This window comes from Trichechus manatus, unplaced genomic scaffold, assembly GCF_000243295.1.
Source record: "Trichechus manatus latirostris isolate Lorelei unplaced genomic scaffold, TriManLat1.0 scaffold00026, whole genome shotgun sequence".
NCBI lineage: Eukaryota > Metazoa > Chordata > Mammalia > Sirenia > Trichechidae > Trichechus > Trichechus manatus.
In genome coordinates this window covers 5246511-5258090 of record NW_004443962.1, presented here as the reverse complement: position 1 = coordinate 5258090, position 11580 = coordinate 5246511, and the positions used below count along the sequence as shown (strand labels likewise).

Genomic DNA, 11580 nt, shown 5'->3' with positions numbered 1-11580 from the left:
CCCTTGTCGAAGATCAGGTGACCGTAGGTGGATGGATTTACATCTGGGTTCTCAATTCTGTTCCATTGGTCAGTGTATCTGTCGTTGTACCAGTACCAGGACGTTTTGACTATTGTAGCTGTATAGTAGGTTCTGAAGTCAGGTAGTGTGAGTCCTCCATCTTTATTCTTCTTCAGTAGTGCTTTACTTATTCGGGGCTTCTTTGCTTTCCACATAAAGTTAATGATTAGTTTTTCCATCTCTTTGAAGAGTGTTGTTGGTATTTGGATAGGGATTGCGTTGTATTTGTAAATTGCTTTGGGTAGAATTGTCATTTTCACAATGTTCAGTCTGCCTATCCATGAGCATGGTATGTTTTTTCATTTATGTAGATCCCTTTGGGTTTCATGCAGTAGTGTTTTGTAGTTTTCTTTGTATAGGTTGACCTTCACTCTTAAGCCTTTAAAATCGAGATTAACAGGAGGAAAAACAGGTTTTTTATTCCTGTGTTCATGCCTCTCCCCCATACAAAGCAAAATCCCTGGAGAGTCACTCTGTGTTGTGATCCTACCTGTCCATTTTGTATTGATGCGTAGCATAGGAGAGGCTGTTCTTGAAGTTAGAAAGGCAGCTGGGTGAAGTAAGTGGCTGGCAGTCCTCCTTTTTTTGTTTTTATTAATATTATGTTTTTGGTGAAAGATTATACAGCAAATTAGGTTTCCATTTGACAATTTCTACACAAATCATTCAGTGACATTAAGTTACATTTTTCACAATGTGTCAACATTCTCTGATTGCATTCTGGTTGTTCTGTTTCTAGTACTCTAGTTTCCCTGCCCACTTATCTTTTCATCTTTGTTTTAGAGTGATTGTTGACTACAGTCTTTATTTTTCCCCTGTAGACTTAACTGTCTCATGGTAAGCCAGGGTGTTGCTTTTCCCTTCCAGCAGTGGTGAATAGCCTAAGTCATGTCTGCACTTCTGTAAGTCTCTCAGTCATTCCTCAGCTTCTTTGTATTTATTTAGAAATTATGTCTGGGTTTTATTTCCTAGGGCCTGGTTAGGTATGTTTCTTCAGTGTATCCTCCTGGAAGCCATTAAGATGCATATACATATTACTTAAATTTACCTAAAGACTGTTTTATATTCTGGTCAAGAAGTTACTTTTTATTCTGTTTCCCATCTTAAAATATGCCTTCCTGGTTCTGTTAGTCACTTCATAGGGCTATTCAATGTCATGAGTATAACTCTGTAGAATTGTATGATATATAAAATGCCTTAGAATTTGTCCCTTGCTATGAGATGTTAAATTACACACTTTTACCAAATGAGACAATGACGGCGATCTCACTAATTAATTCCTACGTAATTATGATTTTTGTTTTTTACTGATTTTTAAATATTTTATTGAGTTTTTGATGAAAGTTCACACAGCAAATTAGGTTCTCATTTAACAATTTCTGTACATATTGTTCAGTGACATTGGTTACATCTTCCACATAGTATCTGCAATCTCCATTTTTCCGTTCTGGTTGTTCCACTTCCATTAATCCAGCTTCTTTGTCCTCCCCACCCCCACCTTCTCATCTGTGCTTTAGAGTAAATTTGACTATTTGACCTCATATAGATGATTTTTTTTTTTTTTTTTTTAAGGAGCACAGTACTCATGAGTGATACTGTTTATTTTATGAGCCTATCTGTTATTTAGCTGAAAGGTGACCTCTGGGAGTAGTTTAAGTTTAAAGGGTATCTCATGGCGATAGTCTCGGGGGTTCCTGTAGTCTCTTACCAGTCTAGTAGGTTTGGCCTTTTTAAAAAAAAGATAAGAATTAGAGTTTTGTTCTAGAATTTTCTCTCATTCTGTCTGGGACCATTTATTGTGTCCTTGGTCAGAACAGTTGGTAGTGGTAGCCGGACACCATCTAGTTCTTGTGATCTCAGGTTAGGTGAGTAGATGAGGCCAGGGTTCATGTGGGCCATTAGTCCGGTAGAGTAGTTTCTTCTTTGAGTCTTTGGCTTCTTTCTTTCTCTTTTACTTCAGATGAGTAGAGACCAATAGCTGTATCTTAGATGGCCACTCACAAGCTTTTAAGACCCAAGATGCTACTTACCATACTAGGATATAGAACATAAACTTCATAGACTATGTTGTGCCAATTGACCTAGTTGTTCCACGAGACTGTGGTATTTGCAAGATATTTGGTTATGTCTGGCAGGTAACCATGACTGTGTCCCGTACGTGCTTTATTATGTTTATGAATATATGTGCGGCACACACAAACACATATATATCTATGCCTATGAAGCCCATTGACATCAAGTCGATTCTGACTCATAGCGACCCTATAGGACAGAGTAGAACTGCCCCATGGGGTTTCCAAGGCTGTAATCTTTACAGAAGCAGACTGCCACATCTTTCTGATGGGCTGATGGGTTCGAATCACCAACCTTTTGGTTAGCAGCTGAGCACTTAACCACTGTGCCACCAGGGCTCTGTGCCTACAGATACACTTATATAAGCACATGTATATACCCACATATACATTCCTATATACATACATGCATATATATCTACTTTTGTAACCCCTCACATATTTTTTGGTTGTTGCTGCTATTGTTGCCAAATTGTATCTGTTATAGCATTTACCAGTAAGTTCCCTTAATCTTGTATATTTCTTACTGTCATCATTTACCTTCGTTAAGTTGTGCACATTTCACCCACATCTGGTATTGCCTTTCCCGTCACCAAAAATAACAAGTGTCTGCTGTCTAACGAGTGATTCCCCCTCCCTCCCTAATTGTGATTTTTAAGATACAATTCCTTCATTTACCAAAAAGATACACACATTTAACCAAGTGATTAAGCCCTTTAGATTTCATTCTTTAGGAAATAGGGTTTTTCTCCATGTTAAGCTATGGAAAGGTGCCAATCTATAGTTTTAGCTCTTCATTCCTTCTCTAACAATGCATCAGTAGCTTAAAAATCCAATGTGAAATGATACCTCACAGCATCTCATTCTGGATTGGAATGATGAGGGTCTAATCCGTTTTATTTTTCTACAAAAGATATAACAAAAGATTTCTTCATAGTGTAATATAATACCGTATTATAGGTTAAGTATGTGTTAAATGTTGTGTATGGGTTAAGGGTTGGGACAGTGACTTTGCTGAAAATGGTTTGTTTTTCCGTCTTAATTTTCCTTTCTTCCTTTATTTTAAGGATTCCTAGATGAGGTTATGAAGAAGTATGGCAGTTTGGTCCCACTTAGTGAAAAAGATGTCCTTGGACGACTAAAAGATGTCTTTAATGAAGACTTTTCTAATAGGTTTGTCAATGATGATTAATTTAAATCCTTGAAAATAAAATTGTTGGCAGGTATAATTTTTCTCTTGGTAAAACAAGTTACTTAGCAATAAATTGAGTAGAATTTGTGTTTCTTACCATTTCTCCCAAAATCTTTCTGTTTCAGAAAACCATTTATCAATAGGGAAATAACAAACTATCGGGCCAGACATCAAAAATGCAACTTCCGCATTTTCTACAACAAGCACATGCTAGACATGGATGATCTGGCGACCCTGGATGGTCAGAATTGGCTGAATGACCAGGTTAGTGTGTTACAGGTTCTCAAAAGTTGGACCTCAAAAATAGATTCTGGAAAAGTTGTGGAGGATGTTGGACGATAAAATATAATAAAGAAGCTCAGGGTTGGCCTCACAGTTATCTTTTGGAATAAAGAATTCTTTATTCCTTACTGACGTGGCTTCTTTACCAACCCCAGGATCCAAAAGGCTCGATTACTAGTATCAAAATATTATTCATTCTGATTGGTATGTTCTCAGTTGTATAGGGTTGATAAATGGCTTTATGTTGACTTTTTACAGGTCATTAATATGTATGGTGAGCTGATAATGGATGCAGTCCCAGACAAAGTAAGTGAAAACTTATCTTCTCCAAGGGAGTCCTTGTGTATTAAAAGGAGCTACATATATAAAAAAAAAAAAAAAACTTCATACAATTATTTGGTATTCAGATTTTTTAAAAATGGTTAGGCTTTGTATTGATTACGTGCTAGTACTGGGCATAAGCTCTATTCTACTAAATCACTTCTGTGTAAGAAAGGCACCCATACCCATTGCCGCTGAGTCGATTCCGACTCATAGTGACCCTATAGGACAGGGTAGAACTGCCCCACAGGGCTTCCAAGGAGCGGCTGGTGGACTCAAACTGCCAACCTTTTAGTCAGCAGCCAAGCTCTTAACCACTACGCCACCAGGGCTCCAAGAAAGGCATAGTACCAGTGTTTTCCTGCTTTAGAGTGGGTGTTTTTTGATACCTTGATGATCCCCCCCCCCTTTTTTTTTCATCTTCACTTTTTCTTGGATTAATCTTTGATGATCTTTGAAAATCCCTAAAGTTCTAAATTCCTTAAGATCTTAGTTACATATTTAAACTATTTTTTGTAAATTTTAGTAATCACACGATTCTGATGCACATAAAGTTTGGAAATCACTGATCTAGAGACAATAACTACAAGATTAATGAAGCTGCGTGGTTCTCAAACAAATGTATGTTAGAATCATCTGGAAGGTTTATAAAACCAGATTGCTGGGCCCCACCCTCAGAGTTTCCGATTGAGTAGGGCTGGGTGGTGGTGTTCATTCTCATAGTGAGTTGATGAGTTGACTCATTGAGTTGATTCCAACTCATAGGGACCCTATAGGACAGAGTAGAACTGCCCCATAGAGTTTCCTAGACTGTAATCTTTACAGAACCAGACTGCCACATCTTTCTTCCAAGAAGCTGCTAGTAGGTTCGTACTGCCAACCTTTTGGTTAGCATGCCGGCGTTTAACCACTGTGCCACCAGGGCTTCCTAGGTCTGGGTTAGGGCCTGAGAATTTGCATTTCTGACAAGTTCCTAGGTAATGCTGATACTACTGATCTGTTGACCACACTTTGAGAATTTTAGTACTAAGGGAACAGTTTATCATCTCACAGGACTCTTAAGTTACTGAGTGAACACTTTAAGACTACAATGTGTTTATTATCTCAGGTGAGCTGATGCTACTTATAAGCCAGAAATTTGAAGCCAGGATGCAGGACCTGAGGCTCCATATGGCCAGGCTAATTCTTTTGGGGCTAGAAATGATCGTGCTAAGCCTGGTTCATAGTTATTATGACAGCAAGAATCTCCAAATCCCCATCCCCCAGATGGGGTTAGTTTTGCAATGCATATCTCTTGAGTTCAAGGTAATGGTTACCTCATTCTCTCATTGTCTCTTTCATCTTTGTCACCTGATTTGGAGAGATTTGTCAGGTTGATTCTCTATCTGATTGGATTCAGGTAATCTATTTACAGTAAGTCCCCAGGTTAGGAATGCAACTTGCCCTTTAATGTTATGTAAATCTGCCCTCACTTTGAACGGAATGGTTGAACCAACCCCTACTGGCAACAAACTCTTCACCACAGTCACCTTCCCTTGCTGCATGTGCACCTGCAGCTTTTAAGTCATTGGAAAGGCTTCGAGCCTTTTCTTGGACTAAACCAAAAGACCAAACCTGTTGCCGTCGAGTTAGTTCCGACTCATAGTGACCCTGTGGGACAGAGTAGAACTGCCCCATGGGGTTCCCAATGAGCGGCTGAGAGATTCGAACTGTTGACTTTTCGGTTAACAGCCAAGCTTTTAACCACTGCGCCACCAGGGCTCCCTTGTGCTAAAGTAAAGCTAAATGAGAACTGTGTGCACCTCTTCTGACTTACCTACAAATTCGACTTAAAGACACACTTAGGAATGGATTTCGTTCATAACCCGGGGACTGCCTGTACTGCATGATTCCACTTCTGACTACCACAGCTGTAAGGTCATTCTAATGAAAATTTGCAACAGAATCTTCTGAGCACCATGTAATGTATTTTCTGTGTTTTGATCTTTGTTTTGAAGAAGAAACTTTTCCTCTTCTTTTTGTCTATTCTACTCGCAAGAATTTTTAAATTTCCATTCTCTTTTGAAGTTGTGTCTTGGCACAGCTTAATATTACTTGGTTGTTTGTATTTGTGTCTGTTCTAGGTTCACTTCTTCAACAGCTTTTTTCATAGACAGCTGGTAACCAAAGGATATAATGGAGTAAAAAGATGGACTAAAAAGGTATTCTCTTTCTCTTTTCTTTAAGTGTTTGAAATGCAGATGATAAGCCACCTTGGGTAGAAGGATAAGAATTTTAATGCCAATATATTAATTGAAACAGACTCTTTAATGTGACCATTGTTTTTTATTGTTTCTTTTAAATAGACTCTGAGTCTATGCAGTTGATTGGAATGTGCTATAACTGAAAGTGCACTAGGCTGGGAGTTAATAGTTCCAGTATCCTGTTAACTTGCTGTGTAACTTGGACAGATCACTTGTCTGAGCCTTAGATTGCTCAATTCCAAAGCAAGATGGTAAATCAGATAATCCCTAAGATTTCTTCCAACTCTTATTTTTCTCTGTATTCAGTGACTATGCCAGACACATCATTTTAAAAGGGAAACATCATTTATATTCTGTTTTTTATATTTTGACAAAATTACCAACAAGTTAAAATTCCAGAGTCATAAGTCTAGAGAGAGTCTCTCTTCACTTTTCATACTGAGTGGGTTGGAGAAATTGAGAATGAGTCTTGTCTTAAGTAGTTGTGGATGGAAACAACTTTGAAAAATACAGACACCCAATTGAACATTACTGTGTAGGTAATACGGACACAAGGCGTCGTCAGTAGTGCCAAGTGAAACAGATGAATGAAATATGGTTGAAGAGTGCAAATCTGGTGTGGGAAATGGATGAATGAGCTCAGGGATCAGACCTGATTTTCACATTCTAGTTGAGCCACTTAACTGGCTGTAAGACCTTGAGCAAATTACTTAATTCCTCTAAGCTTCAGTTTCCACATCTGTAAAATAGGAATATTGATAGTATTTACCTTACTGTGAGGATTAAATGAGATAATGCATGTAACCCACTAAATGCATGGTGAACACAAAGTAAATGGTAATCATTATTATATCGTGACGTATAATATTAACCTGAAAAATGCAAATTTAGTCCTTTGATTTACTAATTCAGCTACTTGAATTTATTCTAAGGACATAATTTCAAAAAGGAAAGTTCTGTATGTACAAAAATGTGTGTTCACCAGATAGCTAATAGTAGCAAAAAATTAAAAACAACTTAAAATGTCAGGTAAACTGATACGTCGATTTCATGGAATAATGTGTTCTTTCTAAAATAATTATGGATAGAGCTTTGTATAAAATGGAATAATCCATTCGCATTTATATACCTCCCTTGTCCCCACAAAGCCAAATGAAATGAACAAAAACAACCAAAAATCAGGAGGAAATTTTCATTTATAATGAAACTAAGAAACCACAGTTTTACACCGCAGAACGTGTGGACTATCAGCCAGGTAAAAGAAATTATTTACCACATCAAAGGAGGATATAGTGATCTAACACATTTCTTCCCTAGTCTTCAACAAGGTTGCTGATTTCTCAGAGTGTGTGTGAGGGCCCTAAAGGATCGTACTTGCTAGAAAGCTTTTGCCAGGAAAGACAAGGGCCAGGGATTTGAGTGGGCCACAGGAGAATCCGGGAACACCCTGCTTGGTACCCATGTCCACTCCATAGAATAACAGACGAGGCAGGACTGAAGGAGGAATCCTGTGATCACACTATTCTACTTTCCCCTTTTTGGATCTCCAGGAGATGAGGTAGGGAAATAGCAGTCAGTTTTGTGACAGTTAGAAACAGGGCCAACTGACAGAAATAAATATGCATTAACCTAGGGATTGGCAGACTACTGCCTACGGGCCAAATCTGTTTCTGTTTTTATAGAAGAGTTTTATTGTGACACAGCCATGCCCGTTTATTTTCATATTGCTAATGGCTGCTTTTGCGTATAAGAACAGAGCTGAGTAGTTGCAGCAGAGACCATATGGCCTGCAAATTCTGAAATACTTACTCTCAGATCTTTTACAGAGAAAGTTTGCCAACCCCTGCACTAACTCACTAAGCAGAAGACCTTTGAGATATGAGGCTTTACATTGATCTGGCCTCTCATTAGAATCCATCTGAAAGCACAGGAATGGTCAGAACACTTCCACGGAACTGGATGCATCTCTGGGGTGGTTGTTGTTAGCTGCCATAAAGTCAGACCCCAACTCATGGTAACCCTGTGCACAATGGATCGAAATGCTGCCCTGTCCAGTTGCAGGTCAGACTGTTGTGATCCATACGGTTTACATTGGTTCATTTTCGGAATAGGTCACCAGGCCTTTTTCCCACCACTGGGATAGAAAGGTTTTAATTGATTTTGTGGTTAATTTCTTGAAAAATATACAAATTGCAGCAGGTTATCATTACCTTACTCCCAACTTCCCATCAAGTTCTAAAATCTGGACAGAGATTTCAAACCTTTAAAATCTAGCTCCCTCGCTTAAATTTTATGGGAACATAGTAGGCCTAGGTAGGATAAACTGTCCTCTTTAAAAGTTGTGCATACAGAAAAATCCAGCATGGGTATAATGCAAAGGTAGTGTTCCCCAAAATGAGGGAAAAAAATTATAAAACAAGGCAGATAAAACTTACGAATTAAAAAGGAGTCATGTCAGGAAACGAAAGACATATACTGAAAGTGCTGTGTATTGGCAAGATCAAAGTTTTGTAATTGACTGTGGTTAGGAAGGAGCTGACTGGGAGAGTGCAGAAAATGAAAAACAGTTCAAAGTAGAGATAAGGCACCAGAATGGGATGAAAAGGAAGCTGGTGGAGTGAACGGAAGAAATTATAGAATCGTCTATTTCTATCTTCAGCTTTTGCTTCATGTATTTTGGGGCTTTGTTGCTAGGTGCATGTCATGGATTGAATTATGTTCCCCCAAAAATGTGTGTATCAACTTGTCTGGGCCATGATTCCGGTATTGTGTGATTTTCCTATGTGTTGTAAATCTTGCCTCTATGATGTTAATGAGGGAAGATGGGTGGCAGTTGTGTTAGTAAGGCAGGACTCAGTCTACAAGATTGGATTGTGTCCTGAGGCAATCTCTTGAGATATAAAAGAGAGAAGTGAGCAGAGAGACCGGGGGACCTCATACCACCAAGAAACCAGTGCCAGGAGCAGAGCGTGTCCTTTGGACCAGGGGTCCCTGTGCCGAGAAGCTCCTAGTCTGGGGGAACATTGATGAGAAGGCTGATGGAAGAGAAAGCCTTCCCCTGGAGCTGATGCCCTGAATTTGGACTTTCAGCCTACTTTACTGTAAGGAAATAAACTTCTCTTCGTTAAAACCATCCACTTGTGGTATTTCTGTTATAGCAGCACTAGATAACTAAGACAGTGCGTATATGTATGTGATCGTATATCTTCTTGAAGGCTTGACCCTTTTATCACTATAAAATGCCCTTCTTTGTCTCTAGTAACAATTTTTGTCTTAAGGTCTATTTTGTCTGATATTAGCATAGCCACTCCAGGTCTCTCTTGGTTACTATTTATAGTGTTTTTTTCCCCCTTTCTTTTACTTTCTATTTATTTGAGTCTTTGTATATAAAGTCATTCTTTTAAAGATATCATATAGCTTTCTAGATTATGTCTGTAGGGTCATATTTTCTTAGCTATTCTGCCAAACTGTGCCTTTTAATTGGAGAGTCAAATCCATTTACATTTACTGTTACTACTGATAAGGTAGGCTTTACATCTGCTATTTTCCATTTGATACCTATGTCTGAAATCTTTTTTGTTCCTCATTTCCTCCATTACAGCCTTCTTTTGTGTTAAATAGATATTTTCTACTCTACCATTTAATTCCTTTGCCATTTCTTTTACTATATGTATTTGAGTTATTTTTCTTCATCGTCGCCCTGGGAATTTCCGTTAACATCTTCATTTATACCAATGTATAGTTCAGATTAATACCAACTTAATTTCAATAGTATATAAAAAGTTTGCTCCTGATGTGCACACACACATGCGCATGCATGCAGGCATGCGTGGTGTGGACAGATGCCATGGTAGGATCACCAAGGACCCAAGGAATGCCCAGTACTACCTACAAAGAAGGGTCCCTAATTTGGAATTTCAGCCTCAAGAATTTGAGGAAATAAATTTTTGTTCTTTAAAGCCAAAACAAACAAACCCAACAACACCAAAACTTTTCTTGTTGTAACTCTGTCACCCCCTCCTGTGCGATTATTGTCACAAATTACATCTTTATACATTGTGTCCCTATCAACATAGACTTTAAATTATTGTTTTATGCAGTTGTAAATCAGATAGGAAATGAAAAAGAGTTACAAACAAAAAATACATTTATACTGCCTTTTATATTTACCTATGTAGTTACCTTTACCACAGCTCTTTATTTCCTCGTGTGGATTCAAGTTACTCTCTAGTTTCCTTTTATTTCAGCCTGAAGGACTCTCTTTAGCACTTCTTGTAGGGGCACATCTTCTAGTGACAAACTTTCTTACTTTTTATTTGAGAATGTTTTAATTTCTCCTTCATTTTTTCTTTTTTTTGTTTTAATAATATTTTATTGTGTTTTCAGTGAAAGTTACACAGTAAATAAAACCAAACCCGTTACCGGTCAAGTCGATTCCGACTCATAGTGACCCTATAGGACAGAGTAGAACGACCCCATAGGGTTTCCAAGGAGCAGCTGGTGGATTTGAATTGCTGACCTTTTGGTGAGCAGCTGAGCTCTTAACCACGATGCCACCAGGGCCACTTTAGGTTCCCGTTTAACAATTACTATAAAAATTGTTTGGTGACATTGATTACATTTTTTACAACGTGTCAATATTCCCATTAAACCCATTCTGGAAGTTTTATTTCCAGTAACGTGGTTTCCCTGTCCCCTGAATTTTTCATCTTTGCTTTTGAATAATTGTTGACCATTTGGTCTCATGTGGTTGTTGTTTTTGTGTTCTTAGGTGCCATAGAGTTGGTTCCGATTCACAGCAACCCAGTGTACAAAACAACAAAACATTGCCCGGTTCTGCACCATCCTCAAGACCATTGTTGCAGCTACTGTGTCAGTCTGTCTTGTTGAGCGTCTTTCTCTTTTTCATTGACTCCGTACTTTACCAAGCTTCATGTCCTTCTACAAGGACAGGTCCCTCCTTATAACCTGTCTAAAGTATGTGAGACAGTCTCCCATGCTTGCTTCTAAGGAGCATTCTGGCTGTAATTCTTCAAAGATAAAGTTGTACGTTCTTCTGGCGGTCCATGGTATATTCAGTATTCTTCACCAACACCATAATTCAAAGCCATCAATTCTTCAGTCTTCCTGTCTTAGTCACCTAGTGCTGCTATAACAGAAATACCACAAAGTGGATGGTTTTAACAAAGAGAAGTTTCTTTCCTTACAGTAAAGTAGGCTAAAAGTCCAAATTCAGGGTGTCAGCTCCAGGGGAAGACTTTCTCTCTCTCTTGGCCTTCTCATCAGTGTTCCCCCGGACTAGGAGCTTCTCGGCACAGGGACCCTGGTCCAAAGGACACGCTCTGCTCCCGGCACTGCTTTTTTCCTTTCTTTTTTTTTTTTAATTGAACTTTATTTATTTATTTTATTG

General features: G+C 38.5%; 1 protein-coding gene across 4 annotated transcripts in view; it reads left to right on the top strand.

Annotated features, from left to right (window-relative positions):
• Nucleotides 1–11580, top strand: part of SENP5 (SUMO specific peptidase 5) — a 52144-nt gene that overhangs the window by 25512 nt on the left and 15052 nt on the right. For 2 of the 4 annotated variants that reach the window (XM_004373584.3, XM_023728742.1), the window contains exons 3-6: nucleotides 3200–3305; nucleotides 3450–3588; nucleotides 3865–3912; nucleotides 6051–6128. In XM_004373584.3, coding sequence (XP_004373641.1) covers nucleotides 3200–3305; nucleotides 3450–3588; nucleotides 3865–3912; nucleotides 6051–6128 — 371 coding nt within the window. Of the gene's footprint in view, nucleotides 1–3199; nucleotides 3306–3449; nucleotides 3589–3864; nucleotides 3913–6050; nucleotides 6129–7318; nucleotides 8921–11580 lie in introns of those variants that run through there. The other 2 variants (XR_002823611.1, XM_023728743.1) reach the window with 2 other exon arrangements.